This window comes from Pseudopodoces humilis, chromosome 13 (assembly GCF_049639895.1).
Source record: "Pseudopodoces humilis isolate 2021_Gansu_Grassland_sample_001 chromosome 13, ASM4963989v1, whole genome shotgun sequence".
Lineage (NCBI taxonomy): Eukaryota > Metazoa > Chordata > Aves > Passeriformes > Paridae > Pseudopodoces > Pseudopodoces humilis.
Genome location: NC_142212.1, coordinates 14,550,726 through 14,575,592, shown reverse-complemented (window position 1 = coordinate 14,575,592; position 24,867 = coordinate 14,550,726). Strand labels below are relative to the sequence as shown.

General features: G+C 43.8%; 1 protein-coding gene across 8 annotated transcripts in view; it reads left to right on the top strand.

The window, feature by feature from the left end:
* ADAMTS9 (ADAM metallopeptidase with thrombospondin type 1 motif 9) overlaps positions 1-24,867 on the top strand; it is a 79,536-nt gene that overhangs the window by 2,350 nt on the left and 52,319 nt on the right. For 6 of the 8 annotated variants that reach the window (XR_015773710.1, XM_014251677.2, XM_014251680.2 and 3 more), the window contains exons 4-12: positions 12,188-12,474; positions 13,445-13,528; positions 13,631-13,752; positions 14,112-14,152; positions 14,263-14,368; positions 16,223-16,369; positions 17,230-17,371; positions 17,584-17,691; positions 22,144-22,289. Coding sequence is in view for 7 of the 8 variants with exons in the window: in XM_014251677.2 (XP_014107152.1) it covers positions 12,188-12,474; positions 13,445-13,528; positions 13,631-13,752; positions 14,112-14,152; positions 14,263-14,368; positions 16,223-16,369; positions 17,230-17,371; positions 17,584-17,691; positions 22,144-22,289 (1,183 nt within the window). In the remaining variant the exon portion in view is untranslated. Of the gene's footprint in view, positions 1-1,039; positions 1,170-12,187; positions 12,475-13,444; positions 13,529-13,630; positions 13,753-14,111; positions 14,153-14,262; positions 14,369-16,222; positions 16,370-17,229; positions 17,372-17,583; positions 17,692-22,143; positions 22,290-24,867 lie in introns of those variants that run through there. The other 2 variants (XM_088061966.1, XM_005522011.3) reach the window with 2 other exon arrangements.

Genomic DNA, 24,867 nt, shown 5'->3' with positions numbered 1-24,867 from the left:
GAGAACTCTTGGTCTGTCTTGCCTTAAGTATCCTGTAAGCCTTTAAACTTGTTTTCTCTTCTCTCCTACATGTAATTCCCAACCATCCTAATCTGTTATTCTTTCTGTCTGATACTCTGTCCTTGAAATGACATCCTCTGTCTTGGTCTTGCTGTGCTCCTGGTCTTCCCTCCCCAAATCTGACTGTGAGTTGCCACATCTTACCTCTTTCTAGTGGAAATGAGGAGGTTCTAACACCAACCCTGACAGTTCTTCCCTTACTAATCACTTTTCCATGGTTCATCAAAGGCTTTTTTTTTTTTTTCCTCATGGCCCTTCCTCCACCAGCACCATCTCCCTGACCTCCTCACTCCTGCTTTCTAGTCCTTGCACATATGAAAGAGCACAAGCTTTTTTCTCTCCCCCTTCATGTGTCTTGATGAGCAATAGCCTTGCTCCTACTGTCCCTATTATCTGCAGTGGCCTCCTGCTGCTCTCTGCTTCCTTGACTTCCTGATGTTCACAACTAATCCTCCCCTTTGGCAGCAAATACCTAAATTTTCTCTGAAGAAGCTTATTCCTTCGGTCTCCTGTTTCACCTGCTGTTTTTCCCTCCTCCTTTGGCCTGCAGCTAGATCTGCAGAAACTTTAAAGCTTAAACAGAGTAGACCTTGACTGGGTTCCCTTGTGGGCTGCAAGCTGCTCATATGATGCAAAGTAGGTGGAGTTGCTCAGGAAGTAAAGGTATCACTGGAGGAGAAGTATGGGGCCCAAATTAGGCTGCAATTAGCACGTGTTTGGCGCCCATGACTTTGATTGTGGCTGTGCTGTTCAGCTGTCAGTCTGTTCAGCTTGTACTAATCATGCTAAGTCCAAAGATGCTCTGATACTCTGTGACCACCAGAGCAATGTGTGTTTCTTCTAGAAGACATGTGAATCCACGTCCACATGCAAACGTATGTGCCAGGGGTACAGTGGCACCTCTCACAAGGCTGTCATTGATTGTTCTTCCAAGGGCTGCTGCTGGAATATGCCATTCTGGTTTCTCTCTTCCAGCTGTTTCTGCTCCCTTCTTTGAGATCAGATGCAGGAGACTCAGAACAGTTGGAAAGAAACACGGAATCTGGCACATTGCATCAGTAACCCTTGGAGGAACGGAGCAGCAGATCACAGGACTCATTGAATCAAAGGTAGCTGGGAGGGCTCTGAATTTTGCTTGTGGACTTGACTCTTGTGCTGCTGTAACAGACTGCTGCATTTCACCCCACTGTATCATAGTTCCCATTATTCTTCTGTATTATAATTCACAAGAATAATACTCCATCTGTGATTTTACCAATGTGGTGTATATCTCTTCCTCCTTTGTTCTAGTATGCTTTGCTTCTTGCTTGCCTTTGTTTCCTTGCTCTTCTCAGTTGCTTCATCTAGTAGAGGAAGGAGTTCTTACCTCGCAAACACACGCTGAAGTGTTCCAGATAGACATGAGAGTCTTATTTGACTTCCTCTCCTCTTTCCCTCCACCTCCTCCTGTTTACCGTCTGTTCTTTTTGTCATCGTCCAAGCTTTTGAAAGGTGCTATCCTTTGAAAGGTGCTGTTCTGCTCTGGCTGTACATGTATGGTGAACAAGTCTTGGTTATTTCATTTAAGGAGCAAGTTCAGAGCAGTTTAGGCAATGCTGAATCCTGGCATCCCTACCTGAGGTTACATCTGGTGAGAGAAGGTGTCTCGCATGTCTTTGCAGCAGAGGTGAACATGTGAAATCTAGCATCACTCACTGTTTTAGACAAGGTGTGTCTCTCACTCCTACCAGAGAAGAATGGTTTCATGAGAGTTTGGGAGTTAGTCATAGTTGTAGGGTGTTGTGTGAATCCAGTCTTTTGTCAGAAGAACATGTGAAACTGTGCATTTGGTTTGCAGGCTTCTGGCAGGGGTGGAAATTTGCTTGAAGAGGAAATTCATGTGAGGGAAATCTAAGGTACCCCATGTTGCCAGGCAGTTGTGCTATTAAGAATGACTTTCTGATTGTCATCTTCCTGGAAATGATTAATAAGCAACATATTGGTGTGCCCTTGCCATAATGATGTAATTTTAGACTTCTTGAGGTATTCAGGAAAGTTTCCCTTGTGAATTGACTAACAGATTGTGTAAAAGCTTTTATTTGCGGCAGTCTCCCTGGTCTTACTTTTAGTTTTCAGCATCCTGAGGTCAGCTTAGAAAACCAGGTATTTGCTTTTGTTAAGTTTTAATTAGAAGTTTCTAATAACAGTTTTAGGTCCTGACATAAAAGATACTCTGCAGGTGTTCTGGAAAAAGATCTTTTTCCTCTGAATGCTGATGGATATCAAATGGAAGCTGTGCTCTGCAGATGAACTTTCATAGCACAGCATTGGGGTCTCTGGCAATGCATTTCAGCCGTCTGGCATACAGCTCAGCCGCCACAAGAAAAGCTTTGGACAGTTTTCCTTGGGGTAACAGGTTAATGTAGTTTCAGTTGGAGGAAATGGTGCATTTTCCTCTCCTTCTTTTCTTTTAGTTAGTGCCGTGAATCAGTTTGTCATCTGGCTGGGGATCTGGCAGAATAATTTGTGCTTTTCTGAATAGCCCTGACGGGATGAGGACTTGGCCAGGCTGACAGCATGATGTCACTGTAGGTGCAGCACCACTACCACCCATCGCTTCAGGATAGCAAGCTCTTCCGACCCAATTATTAAAATATCCGCTTTCTTGAGGTGGAGGAGGAAGAGAAAAGAAATTGCAATCCTAAAAAAAGAAAAAAAGGAAGTGGCTCATTGCAAGGCCGGAGAGCTCAGCTTTCCTGCGCCCCACGGAGGAACAATCTGACTCCAGTGATAAAGGCGCGGAGCTGCATCCTGCGTCAGCATGCAGCCGCTTTCGTGAGGCCAGCAGCACCTCTCCCCAAGCCCCCATCCAGTGGGACCTTCTGCCAGGAGCAGACCTGTGAGCCCTTTCCATGTGAAACCCTCAAGGTTTGGTCTTGCAGAGAGATGTCCAGCTCCAGATGCCAATAGGACACAGCCTTTGGTCATCACTTAAATAAACCACTTCAGGCTGCCCCTTGCTCTGGGTTTTATGTCTATTTCTGCTGCTTCTCCTTTCTATCACATTTCCCATGTTTTTTTGCCACTGATGTGTATATATATGTATTTGTATGTATATTTTGTTTGTTGAGTTCTCTGGAGCTCTTCTCTTCCAGCTTTGTTGGGGTCTGTGATAGCTTTAGCCTTTTACTGAACCTTCACAATCATTCTGCCTGTTGGCCACCCCTTGTTCTGGGACAGATGTGGCCTCCACCTGCTTGGTTGCACTGAGCCACAATTCCCCTGTGTCCGTGAGTATAATTGCAACTATTGTGCCCTTTCATCACCCCACTTCTGTTGCCTGCCCAGCTCTTGTTCCAAACTTAGCAAATTCTGTGCAGCTTTTACTGTGATGCTCATGCAGGACTCCTGACTGAACTTTTTGAGGCAGCTCCTTCTTTGTTCCCACTGCCTTCATTTGGCTGATCTGCGCTTCCAATTCACAGCTTCATTAGTTAAATACCTTCCTGTTCTTGCCTCATTTCTCATAATTCTTTTATATTCAAGACCTGTTTGGGGCTGAGATGAATAAACCAACAACTGAATGTATAGTGAGTGCAAGCTGCTCCCTCACTTGCTGCTGGTCAGCTGTGCCCATCCCAAGGCTGGTGTTGGACCTGGGCTCTGGGGCTGCATGTGAGGATCTTGCACAAAGCCCTCACTCCTTAATGAGAGCATTTAAAGCAGGAATATCCACCACAGGCAAAATTCCTCATGCAGAAGCAGCAATAACACTCTGATGGTGCCAAACTAGTAGGAAGATGATTAGAGCTGTTCCTGTTTCTGGAGGGGAGCCAAGGGGCTGTAGCCAGCAAAGAGGCCTTCCAGCAGTTTGTGCTGAGGTGGTGAGGTTTTGGAAGCAGGCTCAGATGAGTGCAGGACAGAGCAGGTCTTACCTGCACCATGCTGACTGTGCCCCCACCCACTGCTGACAGAGGTGGGAAAGCCCAGTGACTCACCTGCTGAAGCTGCTTTCCAAAATCCACCAAGTATTATCAGCACAGATGCTGTGGGACACAACCTGCAGGCTTAGCACATCCCAGTACCTGCCAGAAACGGATGCAGAAGTGTCTCAAATTTGCTGGTATTTCGTTGGGTGTTACAGCAGTTTGACTGCTGGAGAGTACGTGTGTGGCCAGGCACAGCAGCTCCACAGAGGGAAGCCACAGGTGGTCCAGGTGAGGAGGAGAGAAGCTCTGTGTGTAAATTGTGCTGAGAAGGGTCCAGTACAAAGCACAGGAGAAACCAGCAGTGTGAACCAAGTCTTGCCGCTGAGCTAGCATTACACAGGCACACTCAGTAATATGTCACTGATTTTTCAGTTGCATTAATGAGTAATTTGTAATAGATTACTCTTTCGTAGTAACTGTAACAACCTTTCCCACTGAACATGACACTGGGGAACCACCAGAGCAGAAGTGTGCTACCCTGTGTCTTGAGCAAGCAGATGCCCCGTGCTGCCTGCGCAATGGTTGTCATCTTGTTCCTGCATGATAATTAGCACCAGCCTGCTCTTCTAATGCCAGCCAGCTGCATGGGAAGTCACTGGTGAACCCATGGCACAAGCAGGAGATGGTCTTGTCACCATGTTCCCATGTGCTTGGAGGGGTGGTCAGGTTGAGGTTGCCAGAATGGGCATTTGTTAGTGTGTTATCAGTGCCATGGCCAAGGAGGAGGCCTGGGGAAGGATGTGTTAGGGATCTGGTACTGTGGCTAGAGCCTGACTTTGTAAGGTGGTCTTTCATTGGTGCAGGGAGGGGATGTGCTTTTGTTCCTGCTTGAACTCTGATTCAAGGTGTTTCTGCAGTGTTACAGTTGGCAATGGAGTGGAATGGGGCCAGTGATGGAAGAAGTCCTCTCTTTCTACAGACCCTTTGTATGTGTTATGTTCTTTCTTTATAGCAGTTCTGAGGCAGAAACTTTCAATTCTTTTAGCACAGGACTCAATGTTTGTACTCTTGTGAGTGGTCTGTGGTGAAATCCCAGATCCTTTGCACTTGGATTGTTGGTCTAGAGCCCTTTAGTATTTTTGCTGTTTCTTTTGAACTCTGTCTTGCTTCCAACTGTGTCCCTTTTTTTTTTTGTTTTCAACTCATTCATCCAGCAGAATTTTGCATTCTACGTGTCTGGTTTCCAGGCAGGTCTTCAGGCAAATTCTGTTCTGCTGAGTGTCACGTAAACTCAGGGTTGCAGGAGATCTGCAGGCAGGTTTTCTTAAGCCTTTGCTTCCAGGTTGAGCAATCCTTGAGCTCTTTCAAGAGTCTGTTTAAGCTGTCAGCTTTGCTTTTGGCCTCAGGGTAAAACACTGACTTTTTTTCTTTTCCTCAGAAAACTTCCTTATCTTAAAGAAGTGGATTGTAATTTTTAGTCAGATAGTAATTAATTCAGGTTTCCTTCCCTCCCAGAATAAAGAAGAGAATTACATCACAACTCCCGTATGCTAATGTAATTAATTCTATTTCTGCCTCCCTGTTGAGGTAACAGCACAGTAAGAGCCAACCGGTATTTGGTCAGATGGGCCTAAGAGGTCAAGCACAAGATTTTTCCATGCTGAGCTGGGGAAGGGATCAGTCTTTAATGTTTGAGGTATCTTGTGGTGTTGGCAAGTGAGATAAGGTAATAGACTGACTTCAGTTAGAAAACAATGATCGTAGTCAATGAGACAGATCCCATTAACATTCTTCAGTGTGAGTTTTAAGTAATGCATTTTGTTGTTACTCTTAGTATTGAAAATGTATCAAGCATCCATCTGACACCCTAAAGATGTAAGACTTAAGGTTGTGGTTAAACAAATCATTGTTGATTGGTTATTGTTCTGCAATTTAAACATGGTAAGTGGACAGAGTTAAATTATTATCCTGGAATCAAAATGGATGTACTTTTACCTCATCTGTGTGGACATCCACTGAAGGAGGACAGGTGGGAGAAGCAAGGGGGGATCACTTTGGTGCCTTCTGTCTGTTCCCTATGGCATATACTACTGAAAATAAACAGGCTGACTATTCTGTGACTTCTTTTCCCATATACCTGTAATGCCATTATCAATATCCCTGTGGCCAATTGCTGGATGATTTCTTTCTTTTTCTAATGGGATATTTTGTCTTTTCTTTTGATGACTGTCAGTACAAAGTTGTGGTGTTGTTCTTGTTGGCATGGTACCTCATAGGTGTCACTAGACACAAGTGTGGGACACAGGTTGGTGTACTTGTGACTCTTGTGCATTGGAAGTTGCCTGAAGAGCATGTGTGGGAGTTCTGTAAGATGATCTTGAATCATTTTCTGCCACATGTTCAGCTCATGTGTTAGTATCTCCTTTCCTAAAGAGACAATTTATTGTTTTGTTCATTAATCTACTTTCTGTCTACTGTGCAAAATTGATAGCTTTCACTTACAACATTTCACCTTAGGCAGAAAACTAATCTTTTAGGCTGGAATGCATTCTGATACTCATCACCAGGAAAGAAAACATCTAGAGTATGTGTGGTCTGTAGTGCTAGCATGGTATAAACCAGAGAATGTTTTATTACTAAGGGAAATTGATTGCTGCTCACTGGAAGTCATGGTTCTCAGCATTCTGGTTCAAGCAGTGAGAAGAAAGGCAGGGTCACTCTGACAGACATCAGGGTTCAGCATCACCTTGAGCTTTGGCACCTCCAAGTCTCTATAGTCACAGACACAAGATGCAGTGAGTGAATTGGGGTGGAACTGTTGGTTTTTGCATCAGTGATGCTTCATGCCAGTCTGAACTGCTCATGGCTTTATAGCTTTGCTTTCTGGCCTTAATATTTTCACATATTGCAAACACAAATTCTGGGCTTGACACATGGGACTGACTTCAGCAGCAGGAGCTCCTGGACATGGACATGTCTGTGAATCTGAACATTGCTTCAGCTGGACATTTAGAAAACCACTTTAGTAAAGTGTGTGTGCAAAGTTCAAAGTGGAGGAAGGTGAGAAAATTAACAAGCAGGTGTCCCTTGGTCCTGAGGGCTTATGATCCATCCATGCAAGTATTTTTCTTAGTAGCAAAGTTCTTTGTAGAAGCCCAAGATTTTGATTCTCCTGTAACAGTTTGGGAGGGAACTATCCTGAGCCCAGACTGTTTCTTAATTCAAAGGGAAGCATCAACAACATGAGCAAATCAAAGTTTCCTTCCTTTGTATTGCTCTAAGATCTCTAATTTGTGAAAGTGCTGATATTTTACTGAATTTTCAATAGTTCCAGCTATGGAAGTTTGATCTATGCAGTTTTGTCCAGCTCTTGCTGCTGGAGGTTGAAACCCCAGTTGATGTCAGTTGAGTGAGCTCAGATTAATTTGCAGTTGAACACTTCTCATTTGCAGGTTTGAAAAACCAGGCAAACTTTCATTTCTACTCTCAGCACAGAATATATTTTTCTTTGGATCCTGGCTGGCCCAGATCCTTAATTTCCCTTCCAATGTAGCTAATTGATCTTATCCCTATTAATAAAACCTCTTTTCCCTTCCCAGCTATAGCAGCAGCACTGGCTGCACAGTCAAGGAGCTATCCAGAGGGAAGGCAGGATTAGTCCTGCTCATAGGACTGATCATCTCAGTGTGGGACAGGGCAAAGCAGTGCCTGGTCCCCCATTGTATTTCCATCCCTGGCTATTGTCCAAGCAGGGTGTGAGGCTGCCGGCAGAGAAGGTGTGTTCAGCTCGGGTTTAGGCAGACCACAACAGCAGCCCACAGTAACAGAGGTGAGAGTTCGGCCTTGTGTAAATGCATCTGAGATACATTTGTAGATGTATAGAAAGATAGAGATACAAAACATCTTGATGTAGAATTAAAATTGACCCAGGACTAGAAAAATTTTTTGGTCCAGCTTAGAACCTGTTTGTGTCCTAAAGAGGAGCCGGTTTCCATTCCATTTCTTGGCAAGAGGAGCCTAAAAACATGGTTCAATTTCAGCCAGTCTGATCTCTGCATGAAGGCAAATCTATTTTGCCTCTCTCCTCTGTTTCCCAGGTGATGGCAGTCCCTTGGGCAGCTGCTATTGTACCAACTACAGGCAGCAAATCTAGCCAGGCAGCTGGAGCTGGAGCTTGTACTGAAGCTTTTGGCCAGGGTTTGCTCATGTGGGGTTGAGGGAGACAGGTCACATACTGACTGACTGCCTGAGGGGACCTCAGCTGGATTTTGGTCTGTTTTATGGAGGTGTGCAATAAATAATTTACTTCCAAATGATAGTTTTATTATCTGTGCAACTGGATCAGAGCAGGGCTAGAAGTGATGTGGGCCAACCACCGAGTGGCAAACTTTGCTAAAAATCCTAGGTCACACATTCAGAAAAGTTGTTTTGAAAGGATCACACTTTTTTCCTAGCAGGGAGATGTTGTTAGCTCAAGAATTTTTCCCCTCCTTCTCTTCCTCTCTGTGTTTTCCTTTTTATTTTTTTTTTTTTTTGCTGCTGTGTGCAGCTCTTATGAACTTGGAGCTGAACTGGAATTGCTTGAATTGTTACACGTCTTACTTAATTGTGCAAATTGCTTTCTATTCCAAGGACTAGTTAATGTAGAAATGAAAAGGATTAGGACTGCTGGGATAAGTGATCATTCCATCTTTTAGTATTTGGGTTTAGTATAACAATAGCCACTATGTCAAAAGCAGATCCTGACTCTGCCCTGTCACCCTTTCATGCAGGCAAAGTACTCACATAGGGTCTGAGTCTTCCCTGCCCTCTTTCTTGTGGTAGATCCAAAGTATATTAACCAGCAGGAAATATCCATAAATCAGATGAATGGGTTCTGGGCTGAGGCTTCTTGCCCAAGCAAAAATAAATGGCTTTAGTGGGAAGATGCCATCAGGAAGCGATAGCCTTTCACAGGATTGGGTCTCCTTTGTGAGTCCCACATTACAAAGAAAAACCAAACAGAAAAAAAAAATTAAGATAAATGACCAGGTCTGTATAAAGACAGTGAAAACAGCATAGATTGTCTTAGTAAAGTATGCAGTAAAATGGACATTATTCTAGCCTTTTACCTGCCTCTCAAAAGAATATGAACTGTTGAATCAGTGCATGGGCTCACCTGATACTTGAATTATTGAACTGTAGTTTGCATGGTTTTAAAGGGTTTGTCTACTCACTGGAGTTTAGTTTTTCTACAAAGTAACAAAAAAATGTTTTGTTTCTTAAACCCATCCAGTTGCTGCCTTGTGTAAGTAGATGTGTTTCAGGTCATTGCAAAGATGGAGGGCTTGCCAAGCAAACCATTTTTCTTCCTGATTTCTGTTACTATGTTAACACACACACAAAAAAAAAAAAAAAAAGAAAATAAGGTGTAGAAATACCACACCCTTTTCTGGGGTTTTCCCTTCTGCCTGATGGAAGGGCAGCATGTTGTACCATTCAGTGAGACCACTGCTGTCCTGCTTTCAGACAGGATATTTGTAGAGCGCACAACGAATGTGATACTCTGGGTAAGAAAAGTTTTTGTCTTTTAATAACTTTTTTTTGTTAGAAAGGCAACCTGTTAGTTGCCTGTGCTGAACTGTGGCCATTGTAGTGGAGCAGGATATCATCAGAATCAGGCACACAGAGTTCCCGGCACTGCCTGTATGCAGCTCCCATTAATGTGGTCAGGGTTTTACAGATGGGTTAAGAGCAGTGCACAGCCATTAGCATTTAATTTTCTACAGGTGAGTGCACACTATCTACATGCAAGAAAGATGGGTGAAGATAACAGTTCACTACTACCAAAGTCCAGGAGTAGCTTTCCATGCAGTGCATTCCCATCACTAGTGCCTGGTTTTCCAGTAATCCAAACACCCAATACATGACCTGTCCAAATAGCACACTGCAAGTGTTGGAGTGACTTTGTGAGTGGAAATAATTCAGTTGTTTTGGAAGTGGTGATGTGTCTGATTTCATTTGTGTGCTGAATGGGGAAAGAACACTGATACTGTACCAACACTTGGCAGCATTAGGTTAATGATTAGACTTGATGATCTTAAGTATCTTTTCCAACCTAAATGATCCTGTGATTCTGTGACTCTGTGCCAGATCTCTGCACAAATAGGAAAGTCATTTTTCTCTGTGCTGGGCATACCTGGCTATGTTTGGCTCTGATTCCCCTGCATGATCAGGTGCAGGTCAGGGCTCTCAGAACAAGATGTGGAATTTCATGTGGTACTCTCTGGGTTTTGGGTGGGTTTGAAGGGTTTTTTTAGCGTGTGACACCAGCTGCAGGATTTCAGTGCAAGCCCAGTATATATAAATTAATTTATTTAATACATCTTCTGTGTGATAGATGTCTTTGCAATTCCTTCTTTTGCCATCTAACTTCCCCCTCCCTGGATGTTTGGAGGAATCATGAGCCTCATGATCCCACGTGGGGCCCTGCAGAGCTCTGCCTTTGCTCTGCAGCCTTGTCTTCAGCCTCACTCAAGACCTGTTGAGTATCTCCCCATCCTTAACACATTTTTCCTTGGGCACCTGCTCCTTTTGGAGGTTAGTTATTTAAAAGGGAAATTTGAGTGGCAGGCTGAGGGTGCAGAGAGGAGAGGAGCTGGCTGAAGGGCTGGGGTTAGCACTTTCTCCTCAGTCTGGTCTTCTCCTCACCTTCAAGTTATTTGTATGCATAGTTGGCTCCCCAAGCTGATTGGCACTGAATGAGTCAGGATAATGTCATGGTTGCCCACGAAGCAGTGCCAGCATGAGAGCACAACCTTGCCAACACAAGGGCATTGATTAGAGCAGAGGAACTAGGGCAATCCAATTATAACCACAAATGCCATTGGCTTTCTCGAATTCTTACTCAAATAACTGCAGACTCTCTGCTGTATTAAGGTGGTCTGGACTATATCAAGAAAGGGGAATGTAGAAGACTTAGGTAGTACAGAGTAGACAGGATTTAATTCTTAACAACTCCATTGTCTATTTGCACATAGGGCCAAAGGGTTTTCAGATAGGTAGAAGCTGGCTCATCCCCTTTGCCTGCTGTGATACTGCAGAATTTATTTATTTTTTTGGAAATTATTACAAATATTCCTAAAAGGAAACTACACAGGAAAAGTAGCTAAGAAGTTTCCTATCATTTCAGTCTTGTTTGAGCATTGAGTATTCCTTTGTTCCCTAATATTATGCTTCCTCTAACCTACTCACTCAATGGGTCAGATAAGGAAATGTGATATTTTTCACCACCATGACGAAATTAAACTAAAGATACAAAGAGCATGAGGGTTGTAGCCTGGAGTCGTAGATGAGTAGTTCAGATCTGGCTTTATATTAAATGCAGAAGTGAACAGTCTTTCGTGGATGAATCACATTCAATTAGCTACTTCCTATGATGAACTGATTAAAAATTAAGTGGCATCAAATAAGCCTGATTTTGCTCTTACATTTAAATAATGCTATAATTACATACTAATCAGATGGTAAATCTTAATTGTACATGTTCCATATGTTATATATGCCTGTTCTCCCTCTTCACTTTGTCGTCTTTGTATCAGCATGGAGTATATTTTCAGGCTGCTTTTATGTTTGGCCTAATTGAATATCAAAAGCAGTATATGTGAAACTTCCTGAATTCTATTCTTCCGCCAGTGGCAGCTGTGCTATTAGATGACCTTTACCATTCCTGTAGCACAGAATAATAAAGGGAGGGGGGGAACTGAAGCCCAGCCGTGTTATTGTTAGAGACAGAAATAAATCATATATAATTGCTTTGCTGTGAAGGCCAAATCCTGCCGTCCTTCATGCCTGAGTTAGAAATACAGGATTTGGACCTTTGTTTCCTGTGGTTTCCTGGCCACCTTGGACGTGCCCAGAATCCTCACGCTCCTGCTGCAGTGGCTAATTACCATTGCAGGGCTCCATCCCTCCTGTATGGGCCAGGAGCTGGCTCTGGCGCAGGGAATGCCCACCTCTAAGTGCTACTGGCCTCCCCAAGATGGCTTTAAAAATGCAGCCTTAGATGGTGGGTTACTTGGTGGGCTTCCACAGAGTGCTTCTGTTTCAGTTCCCTGCTTGTTTGGAGCAAGCCCACACAGCTTTGTTGAGGTAATAGGTATTTTGACGTAACATACATGTGGTATTAATTTTTTTCACTCCAGAATGTACTGTATGTTTTTTCTGCCTTTTAACCATAGATCATGACCACAGTCACAAAAAGAACAAGCGGAAACACTGGAGAAGGCAGTGGGCAGAGAGCAGCATATTGTCTGACGTGGAGATGTTGAAACACAGCCTGGAAGTAAATTCTTTTTCTGGGGACAGCAACAAGACGGGGACCATTGTTGAAAAGAAGAGCCACAAGCGAACAAAGCGTTTCTTGTCCTACCCACGTTTTGTGGAGGTGATGGTGGTGGCTGACAGCAGGATGGTCGCCTACCACGGAGCCAACCTACAGCACTATGTCTTAACCCTGATGTCAATTGTGAGTGTTCAACCAGAGCAAGTAGATTCACCCACAAATCGTTTTCTAGTGGTCACAGAGCCCCTCTCTGCTGCAGTCATATGCAACACCATCAGTTTGCCTTCCCTAGGCATGGAGATAATGCTGGGGTTACATGAAAAATGGTAAAATGTGGCTGGAAAACACTGGTTGGAGTCTTTTTCCCACATCCATCACACTTCCTCATCCTTTTCACACCTCTCTCTTCCAGCTTTCTGAACATCAGATACCATGAGCAATATCACTGGTTGTTTAGACCACACGCTGTACTCTTTTATTTAAGCCCACGTGAAATAACAGCTGAATTTGAAAGGTACTTTGGGCCCTGTGCCTTCCAGGGAACTGATGCTGGTAGGTTAGGCAGTTGCCTGACTTCCCTTGATATCACAAGAAGGAGCTTGCGGTCACCTTGATCCTTAGCATCATTCTCAAGCTGGTTTTCCAGGCTGAGAGCAAGCACCTGAATAGCTGCAGGTACTAGGATGCAGTAGTGCAGTTTCCACACAGGCAGTTCTGGCGATGCAGAGTGACTGGCAGGGAGTATCCAACATATTTGTATCACTAGAGGGATGTTCATCTTGTTTGAGGGTGGAAGTGCAGTGAATATGCGGTCTGAAACTGCCCATGTCAAAATCAGGCACTTAGAAGAATAGGTTGCTTTTGACAGTCTTGGTTGGTGGTCTTTGTGTCTCAGAGCAGAATGATCCTTTAATTTGGTGAAATGTGTGCTAAAGCAAAAGGAAATTTTGCATTTCTGTGATACCAGCAGGTTTTTTTCGTTCTAAAATTGTGCTTCTGCCAGGAGGTTTCTCTAAGTAGCACCAGTGCACTGAACAAGGCAGAAGAGCAGCCCAAGAGAAAAACAGTTGCAAAATGGAAAATATATGTGTTGTCTTAATTGTTTGTTTCCTTGAAAGTTAACAATAATTCCAAATATTCTTTTTTGAAACAGGTGGCTTCTATCTACAAAGACCCAAGCATTGGAAATTTAATTAATATTGTTATTGTGAAATTGGTCGTGATACATAATGAGCAGGTAATGGAAATTATTTTCTTCACCTTGTGCTTGACAATGACATTTGTAGTGAGCATTGCCATGAATAATTAAAATACCTGCTTTCTGTTTGTTGCTTATCAGGATGGCCCTGCAATATCTTACAATGCCCAGACAACATTAAAAAACTTCTGCCAATGGCAGCAGTCTCAAAACCACCCAGAGGGAAGTCACCTTCGGCATGATACAGCTGTGCTTGTTACCAGGTGTGGTGAATATTCTCATGAAAACTGTAGCCAGTTGTGTGTCAGGGGCTGTAATATATAGGAAATGTTCAGGTTTTGATGTGGATGTAATGGTACTTGTAGTTGTGGGAGTATGTGTCCACCATAACAGGAGATGATTTTGAGAGGTTCAAGACTGTCTAAAGTCTACCCATGGGTTTAGCATAAGATGGAAAACTTTGACTGTGGTGGGGAGTTAGTTTGGACTCTGGATGATGTGGCAAAGCAGCATGAGAAGGTCCATTGGAGGACCAAGGGTTGTTTCTGCTGTTGTTACTGTGCTTGTACCTTAACTCACTGCTGCATTGAGAATTAATGTGTCAGGTCTGTTCTGCTTTCAGACAGGATATTTGTAGAGCGCACGACAAATGTGATACTCTGGGTAAGGAAAGCTTTGTCTTTTGATAACTTTTTTTTGTAGTGACAATGTTAGTTGCCTGTGCTGAACTGTGAGTGACTTTTCCTTTCATAAACTTCTTTGTTCTCTCCTAGGTCTGGCAGAACTGGGTACGGTCTGTGACCCATACAGGAGCTGTTCAATAAGTGAAGATAATGGACTGAGCACTGCTTTCACAATAGCACATGAACTTGGCCATGTGTATGTTTTATGTAAATACATTTACATTTAATTAGCCCAATATTTATGCTAATTAGGGCTTGCCAGCCAGGCTGGGAACTGGTACTGCTGAGCCTAATTATTTGAGGGGAGATCAATATACTTGACTAGAAGATGCACCACTGAGGTAGATGAAACTGTGGGGTGCTCTGGAGCCTACCTGAGAGCAGCAAAACTAGCAGGGCTATGTTTTGGGGAGGATGAATGACAGAGTACCACAAGCAGCACCTAAGCAATGACATCTTGACAGCCATTGGAACTAGCCAGGATTTTGGGCAGAAGGGATGTGCTGGGTGCCTTGGGGAGGACCAGGGCAAGGGTTGCTGGCGCATCTCAACTATCTTTTGGGACTGAAGTCTTCTCTGAGAGCAGGTCCTTAGCCTGCCACAGCTTGTCCCACAGCTCTGTGCAGTGCTGGTGAAGGCAATGCAGCAGCTGTGTGTAGAGGAGGAACTTACCCAGGGCATCTAGGAGGTGATGAGGTGTGTAAGTGAGCTTGACTCAGCTCTTGAACTGGAAAATCTTGTGCTGCTGGACTTCCCCAGAAGAGATGCTGCCATTCATCTCCTCCAGCGGAAATTTCTTTCAAATGATTTTTGCTTTTTCTCACTACTGAGACTTTTTCTCACTACTAAGCAGTCAGGAGAAAAATCATCTTAGATCACAGTCCTTTACCCCTGGCTACAACCTTAGGCAGCTGATACAGTCCCAAACCACCACACGCCTGCTTTGCAGTGGAGGTCTGTAGGTGTGGGATGGATGAGTACTTGGGAACAGATCTCTCATTGTTCTAAACTCTGTTTTTCTTCATGGAGAGCTGGCTAAGACAGCCTATTTTTAACCACAGTAGTATTTGTTTAAATGAGACTTCCTGACAGAAAGTCCCCAAAGTTTTGGTGTTCCCCACACCTAACCTGTGGCTAATTCCTTCACTAATGCTGCCCCAGAGCTGCGGGGGGGTTAGCAGTGCTCCTGAGCAGGAAACACCTCTGTGCTCTTTTTTTTCAGAGAGCAGAGTGAAAAGATGGTTTGTTGGAGGTAATCTTAATGGAATAGAAACTCCCCAGCCTTGGAACACAGGATCACACCAGGTCACTTCCCCTTCCCCACTTCAAACAGTGCAGCGCTTTAAGCCGCTCTGTCTCCGTTAGCGAATTTACCACATTCTTCAAGGTGTCATGTGCTGCAAACTTCACATTGGTTTCTGCTGATAGCAATGCTTGCTGGCAATGGCATTTGGTAAACCTTCCACATAAAGTATGGGAGCCAAGTCTATCCCTGGTGTAGCTCGCTTAGGCAGCTGTGTGGCCCAGGATTTTCAACTGCATTAGAAAATATTTTGTATCCAACATGGTATTGCCTGTGTGCATGAGGGTGTGCAGTCAGTGGGCTCAAGTCAGTCATCTCCTTCAGAATTCCCTCAGATCAACTCCTGGATGTGTGGTCAGTTCCAGATTATTTGTCATTTTTATGAAGGAGGGGCCAGACTTCAGCCTGTCTGCAGGATAGCAACCATCAGCTGAAAAGGAAACTGCATCTTACACCAGGCTTCCTGGAGGACTTCTCTGACTAAATATATGCAGTCATGGACTGGAGAGCTTAGCAGGGTGCTGCACAGCTTTTTCCAGATGAGTTGCTAGGAACCCTGTTCATTAACAGTTCTGAATTTATTATGAATATGTGTGTATCAATACTTCTGTAATATCTGTCAGTAGCTTGTTTAGGAAAAAATCTTGGGTTTGCTTACATTTAGTTCACACTGTTGCCCTTGCTATGCTAAATACTTAATGTTTGCTTCTTAACTGATTCTACTTTTCTCTGCTCTTTTCCTCTTAGATTTAACATGCCACATGATGACAATCACAAGTGCAAGGAAGATGGAGGTAAAAATCAACAGCACGTCATGGCACCAACACTGAACTTCTACACCAATCCCTGGATGTGGTCAAAATGCAGTAGGAAATACATCACTGAATTTCTGGAGTAAGGCCTTGCATATGCATGTGTTGGGCTGTTTTCACATGTCCATGTGTCCATGGAGTTCTTCAGTTAATTTGGAGTCCTAGTGTGCAGCGTTTGGAGGAAATCAGAGGGATTTGTGTTTGCACGCATCCTTTACATAGAGCAGGAATGCACCCCTGGCATCCAGTCCCTGCCAGTTCAGCCTCATGATAAGCTGGCAAGGACCAGCCTCTCAATGGGGAAGAATAAGTCTTCCCCCATGGATATTGCTTTTAAGGAATGTGTGTTCTCCTCAAACCTGAAGAATGACTTTTCCAAGCCTTGTGGCCCAGATACGGAGCTGTGTTTTAGAAGGCAGATTGAATCTGCCTTTCTGCTCCACAGGTCAAGATAAAGCCCTGGCACTAATCCGTGGTGGGAACACCGTTCCAGGAGCCCACGGGTCAGTTTGATGCATAGTGATTCGCCCATTTTGCTGTGATGCCTTCCTGTGTGTTGTGGTGTGGAACAGAATGAGAGCCTTGATGGTGTTCTGGGAAATCCAGGAGCTCAGTCCCGTGGGCAATTCTGCTAATCAGTGATTTTTCTTTTGGAATTCTTTATAAAAATGTACCAGTGCTTGCTCAGCAACTAAATGCACACTCAGAAATGCTTTTGCTGTGGTAGCTGACTGCTGTGGTGGATAGTTGCTGTCACAGCACAGGGGTGGTGGTGTATTGGTAACACACCCTCCTGTGCTTGAGTTTGAAATAGCTCTTGTAGTGCTTGTTAAATATGGCAAATGTGGTGTGCAACTGCCCTAAGGGTAATTCAGGTAAACACAAGTGGGTTCTGATCTCACTGCCTCCTGTTTAACACCATTACTCTGATTTGTGTTGTAGCACTGGTTATGGGGAGTGTTTGCTTGATGAACCTTCATCAAGAACTTACACATTGCCTCAGCAGCTCCCAGGGCTGATTTATGACGTCAACAAACAATGTGAGTTAATTTTTGGACCTGGATCCCAAGTGTGCCCCTATATGGTAAGTGAAATTTCACACCTTATTTTTCCTGGTTTTGCCAGAGCAAAATAAGGTCCCCTGGGGTTGTATGAATGGCAGACTCACAATCCATCAACTTACTGACAAGCTTGTGAGTTAATGATAAATCCTAGGGGGATAATTTCATAAAGAATCATCTGTCTGGTAAGGCATGAGGCACATATTTAACGTTCTGATCTCTGCAATCACTTAAGCAGATGCAATGTCGGCGACTTTGGTGTATCAACGTCGATGGTGCTCACAAGGGATGTCGAACCCAACACACACCTTGGGCTGATGGGACAGAATGTGAGCCTGGAAAGGTCTGTAATACCTGGTGGTTTGTGCCTCGTGGCTCTGTTTTCTTGGGCTCAGGTTGAGCATATCAGTCAAAGTCATCCTGCCCTAATGCCAGTTGTGTGGGGCATGGCTCTGACTGCAGTGGTTGAAGTCCAAAGCAGCTCAATGTGTTTTAGTCCTGGTGGTGCCTGGGACATCTCCAGCCCAGATAACATGATTAAAGTCAACTCTTTGGCATAACATTGTTTAAAGCAGTTACTCCTTCTGGAGTGCTTATCTTTTTAAATTAATGCCCTTGAGTGAACTTTTGAGCAAAAGTTTTGCAAAGCTTCCCTAAGCTTTTGTTAGAAATTGCCAATGTGATGTGAGCAATTAGTAATTCTGTGTAACATAAACTTGTCAGCTGGCTTTTCATCTTGACAACTTCAGAGTAAAATATAGAATTGGTTGACATTTTCTGTATGGAACATTTTTGGCAGTAATTCATAGAAACTTTCCATTTCCATGTGCAATGTTAATTTCCAGCTAGCATTGTGGTTTCTAGGATAAGTGTTTAATTTTTAGTTTTTCATATCTGTAGAAAAATAGTTGAGAGGATTTTTCTTTTATTAAGATACTGAAGCTTTTGAATAAAAATGTGAACTGGTTCTTACCATTTGTGTCTGAAAAAAGTATTCTCCATCTGTGTCTAATAAAAATAGTGTGATGTTATTCTACATGGTATAGCTTAAAATTTTGCTTTTCTGGCTCTTAAGATAAATATTAATAATAATAATGTTTTCTTTAGAAAGAGTCAAAGTTTTAAATCATAGTCTCTCAAACGTACTTTAATACAAATTCTGGATGCTATTTTAAATATGATTTTCCATACAGGCTGTATAACTCTTTAGAAATTTATCTTTTGATGCATGTGTCTGAAAACTCGATTGTTCAATGACACTTGACTGATTTCCTTCAGTGAGCATCATGTATCAATTTGCCTTCCTTTCTTAGGGAAAAGTGCAATTGCAGATTTGTTTTTATGGTTGAGAATGTGCAGTAGAGATGTAATTGGAATGTCTAACATTTTTGTGTAAAATCCCCATTTTGAGTGTAGGTGTTTGTGGAGTCCCTGTGACTTGAGACCTTGTGCCCTCAACTTCTCTGTTGGTGAGCTTGGGATCTGCTCACTGCTGAAAGATCAGAAATAACTTTGAAATTTTCTTGAAATTCAAAAAATCTGGGCTGCAGCAAACCTGCGCTTACCCTTGGATATGACCAGAGTGATGTGCAAACAGCAGCAGCTGAGCAGATCAGCCCCCCCTCAGAGCTGCCCCATGCCATGCAGTGTCCAGCTGCATGGCTCTTAATGAAAAACATTTCAGGCCACAGATTTAGACAATCTGACAAGTTTAGACAAACTAGACAAGTGTGATCTGAACCTCTCATCTGAGAGCAGATGGGCTCTTAAGAAAAGCTAACGCAGCCCACTCGTGTTCGGGCATTTAAATATGTTCTCACAAAAGGGCTTCATGGAGTAATTTTTCTGTCTGTATGTTCATCTAATTCAAAGTTTGGGTCATCGACTCTGTCCTGCTTGGTATTTACTTGGGCTTATAAAGTGCTGAGATGCAAGTCTGAAGTGCTTTTCCTTGGAATAAATTGCTATTTTGGTACTGTGCTGTGGCCAGGAGCCCTGTCAAACTGCTACTTGCTGACTAATGCCTCAAGTCTGCATGTTTAAAGCCTGTGCTGTATGGGTTGGCAGACGGAGAAAATACCATACCATTTTTTATGGAGATATCTTTGGAAATAAGAGAGCCTGAATAGCTAAAAAAAGAGATCTAGCTAAAACTACTGGGATGTAGATTTAACTGGGCTCTAAATTTACTCTTAAACCAAGGACATTAAAAAACATGGGAGTATTAACTTCTGCATGTTTTATATGTGAGGACACTGAATCCGATTCTGTTAAATCAGGCCATAAGCCCAGCCCAGAGTCTGGCTTTGCTGGGTGATGGTTTTACCATGTTCCACAGAAACAGCTCGTTGTTGGGTGGAGATAAATCTCTGGAAGAAGATAAAGGGGTTGTAAATTTGGGCCACTCTCCATTGTGGTTTTCAGGGTTGTTTAAAGAATGGTAGCAGAAGAGCAGATGAGCAGTAGTGATTTGTGTCTGCTGCCCTGTGGCAGCAGGTAGTGTGTCTGTTACACATGCATGGAGCTGCACAGCCCCTTCTGCCCCCTGCTACTCCATTTACTCAGCCCAAGGGTGGGAGCTGGATGTGGGGAATTATCTGGAACTCCAGTGGCAAGACGGAAGGGAAAGTCTGCTGTAATGTCTTCCATCCCTGCCAGTGCTCTTCAGCTCCACTGTGTGTCTAAGATATTTTGAATTTGCTCCAGACAATCTGCCTTTTATTCTCTTCATTGTGTGAGCTGTAAACTTATAGGAAAGAGGACCCTGGCAGGCTTTTAGTCTTTCTGCTATATCTCAACATAGAAATTATTTTTAAAATACAAAAGGCACAAAAGTTGCACAGCCAGACTGTTCACAGTGTGGTTCCAAGAAGCACCATTGCATTTTCATAAGATAATCTTGCCATTTATTTAAAACAGCTGCTCTTTTCCCCTGCTTCACTTTACCATCAACTCCAAACCCCAAATTTTTAATAAAATCAATGGATGTAGATGACTTCCTGGTTAATACTCAACCATGGGATGGGAGACATATAGGTCATGTCACGGTCTGTTAGCTGTGTTCATTCACTAGTTAGCTATTCAGTCATCTTCCCTGGGTCAGTGGTGCCAGGCATGACTCTGGTTAGATATTTAGCTGTGAGCATCAACATTGCTGCAAGTAGTTCTCCACTGGGACAGCACTGTTAGATTGGTGTCATGTATTTCTGTTGTTTAATGATAGCTGTCTGACCTCTTTGGACCTGTATAGGGACCCCAACCTTCAGGTTTTCAACCTCTAAATGCCAGGAGGAGTTGTGTATTTTAAGGGTTTGTCCTGCAGCAAAGAAACAGGAATTTCAGCTGATTTTATTGCTGTCCTTTACTGTAGCAGATGGGTTTTAGTCAGTTTTATCTGGGGAATCAGATCTTCAGATGAAAGCAAATCTAGGGCATTTTGCAGCCTAAAGACCATGCTTGTCTCTGAGCAAACAGCACATGCAAGACTCAAATTATGAGTTCTTCAGCTGTCCTGCAAACCATGTCCATGGGCAAATGCAACTGAGATCAGCTTTCTTCATCAGCAAAGCTGTGTAACATGTCAGCCTTCTTTGGCAAAAGGTGTCCCATGTGCTGCAGAGCTGGTGTCCTGTGGGATGCACAGCCCCAGAACACCTTGATTCTGCTCTGTTTTCCAGGATAGCTCTATCCAAATTGGTTTTAAGGGTGTCTAAACAAGCAGGATGAGCTTGTGGTGTGTCTTGACACAACCTTGTTGTGCTATTAGTGGAAAGGCTGGATAAACACAGTGCATCAGCAAATTTGACCCTGTTCCCATAAAGATTATCAGATCTGAACAGCACCTGGTACACAGAAATACTGCAAGGGAATATTTTAGTGATGTTCTCTACCTGTATTCTGTAGTCTGTAGCCTCTTCTAATCTGTGAGCAATCAGCAATGTTTGGGCTTCCCATAATTACAAAGATTTAGGCATCTGCATGTCTCTGGGTTTAAATCAACTGTATCAAGCACTGTTCACTGAGAGGGGACATTTTTCCATTCACTCTGTTGAGGTCAGAAGGTGACTCTTCCCTAGATCTCACTTCTGCAGAGGTCTGTGTAGTCCATCTAGTAAACATACCCCAAAGGACACAATTTATACCATGAAAGTGGGGATGGGGGCTTGCCACCATAATTTAATCCAGCTTTCTAAACAAAAGAAAATAAGAGTCATAGCTGGAAAACAGAAGGGTAGACAAGATCTTGGCAAGTCCCATGTTATGTCTGAGTGTAACAAAAAAAAACAAAACAAAAAAATGCTTGAGGTTGAGGAATTAATTTTTCTATTTGCTTTTTGGATTTGGAAGTTTTCTGCTTTGGGTAGTAGTGGGGAGGTTTGCGTTTTCCCTGGTGTTTCTCCTCATTGCCTGTCTCCTCCCCTGACATGGCACAGTTTCTGCAGCTCTCCAGGAAATCAGATAGAGCAGCTTTTTGAAAAGCCAGTGGCCTGAGCTTGCTGTGCTGCTTAGCACCAGTAAACAGGGAATATTCAGTGGTTACTGTTGTCATCGCTCTTCATCCCATAAATCATTCCACAGACTCAGCAACTTCTCTTCACGTTGCCATTTAAGGGTATGGAGAAAGAAAAAATATGGGGATGACAGACAAAATATAAAGTAGTTCAGTTTTATTTGACTGCAAAATCATTGTGTGTGGCTGAGAAATAAGTGAGGCTGGGTGTTGTTGCCCAGGCTGGTCACCCCTAATGCAAAGCAGCACAGTCTCACCTTTGCCATGTCTCTCCTTCACATGCAGCACTGCAGGTTTGGGATGTGTGTGCCCAAGGAGCGAGAGGCACCGGTGACAGACGGAGCCTGGGGCACCTGGAGCCCCTTCGGGACCTGCTCGAGGACCTGCGGCGGCGGCATAAAGACGGCGATTCGAGAGTGCAACAGGCCCGAGTGAGTGCACAGAGGGGAATGCAACAGGGTGAGATGGGCAAAAGCAGTTTGGGCTGCCCAAGTGGGCTGAGATCACCTTTGGCTGTCCCCAGTCCTTGTGGGTGCCAAGGACAGGTGGCTCTGCCCTGGGGATGGACAGATTTGCCCGGCATGGGTGAGGCAGGATCCTGTCTTTGGCGTGTGGGTGAAGTGATCTAAAAAGGGATCCATTCAACAATGAGGGATAAAAAACTTCTGTTTTCCTGTGGGGGCACTGCTGGGGTCCCACTTCCAGAGGTGTTTCTCCAAAGCTGTGATTCAGAAAAGAGGGAGAAAGGAAGGAACCTTCCTTTTTCACCATTTTACCCCTCCTTAGGTTGCTTTTGCAGCTGTTCTACAGGCCTTTATAATAAAGTTTTCTACCAGTTTTTTTTTCCTGCTTTGTCTGGTTTTCCAGCTTTTGGCTGCTTTTGCAGCTGATCCTTTATACAGTTACATTTCAGCTGGTGCAGACTAGCCAAACCTCAGCAGAAATCTGTGCCCCATTAAAAAGCGGCACTCAGAAATGTTTGCTATCAGCCTGGAATGCAAAACTCTGCACCCTTTGAAACAGCGGGGAATTTTGCTGTGGGCTTCAAGGAGACAAATATGTAGCTGGTGCAACAGTAATAGCTTGAGCAACTGGTATGAAACAGCCTGTTTACGTAAATTGTGAATTGTGCTGGTTTCTGTTTAACTGCCTTCTTGCAGAAGAAGGGGTGGGCAGGAGGCTTTCTGGGCTTTTATTTGGGACTGGGATACAGAGAGGAGAGGGGTCTGTAGGGATGGTTGCACTGAGGGGTCTTAAAAAGATTCCTGTTTCTCATCACTGGTGTTGGATGGTTTGTTGCCAAGGAAATTGCCACTAGGGATGTGCCAGGGATAGTTTGATTACTGCTAATGGGAGAAGGGAGAGCTTATGCCTATGACACTGGTGGTGTAGTAACAGGAGATGGCTGCTCAGCACAGCTGGGCAAGTGTCAAAAGTTGAGGCTGAGAGAGTGGGACACCAGCACGTTAATTAAAACAATGCTAAGAAAAACACAAGTGCAAAGAGCTCTCGTCTGGCTGTGCTGAGTCAGCACACTCCATATGGTCTTTGGTAGCCATGGAAAGACAAAAACAAAGCATTTTTCCAGCTCTGCTGCTGAAACTTTGGATGCTGTCAGCGAGATGTATTCCTGTCTTCTGAGAGGCATCTATTCAGACTGATAGCTTTTTGTGATAGAAAATCTCCTTTATCCTAAAGGGTAGCCAAGGGATTTGAAATTCTATCTTCCCTAATAGCTTGTGGTTTGTATCCTGGTGCTTCAGTAGGTGTATTGCCGTGGCTGGGATTTGCAAAAGCATCTAAACACACTGGGCACCAAGCTGCTCAAGAATTCCTTATGATTGATAGTGCTTATTTTCCAGGCCCCCTTTCTTGAGCCTTGTGCTGGCACTGGCCTCTCTTCTCCAGCCCCTCACAAAGTCTCTGTGAGGAGTAGTCTGTCCTGGCACCATCCACAGAACTTTCCACTGGTTGTTGGTTTGACACCATAATGTGAGCCCCCACCACCTGTGTCCCCATTATCATGGATCTGCTAAAACTATACAAATGGGTGAGACTCCACTGGATGCTCTCTTGCCTTTTCCCTTTCCCAGAGTACTTCAAAAAGAGACAGTTCCTCCTCTGTTATAGAAGGCAGCAAACCCAACCCAGATACCGCGAGTTAGGTCTGAAATAATTCTCAGTAAATCTTTTATCTTCCAAGATGGTTTAGCTTTTTCAAGTTTTTTCTGTGCATGATGATCTGGGGTGGGTTCTTGCATCCAGTAAAAATAGTGTTAAATCTGGCATTGAAAATTACCATTCCCTCCATGGTACAGAAAGTAAGGCTGCAGCTCCTGCCTCGCACTGGAGAGTGCTCTGACACCTAAATGGATGAGTATCCTGCAGAGATGCAGGAAGAGATGTAAGCCTCTGGAATGGCAACAGACTGTTTTGACATACCCTGAAGGAATGTGTTTGCTAACCAGACCAGACCCTTCTTACTGAGATTGCCCACATGGGAATTTGAGCCTGGCTGGTGGACAAAGCCCATGGCTGTGGTACATCATCAGAGGGTCTGTGGTTTTCAAAGCCCTGGTTTTCAAAAAAGACATGTTGCAGAATTATGGGAAAGGGCATATTTGATAAGATGTCAATACCCTATTTTCAGGAATGGCTTTTTGGATGGGAGAGTGCTATCTCTGGATGTGAGTCAGATCACATTTGCATTTTAGTCCATCACAGAAGTATCCACCTGCACTGAAAACTGTCTGAGCCTGACATGTAAACACACGTATAGATAACTGTGCTAGCCACCAACCAATTTCCAGTCCTAGGGCTTCCTGGAATGCAGGGAAGGATATCTCAAACTGATCTGTGCACACTGGAGCTTCACAGATTTTTCTTCAGTCACACATGAGCCCAGGTACGTGGGCAAATGTGCGGATGAACACATGTGCCCTGCAGTTAATTCTCCTGGGTATTTTCCTTGTGACAGCCTCAGTGCTCCCAGGCAGAGCTGCTGCCTGT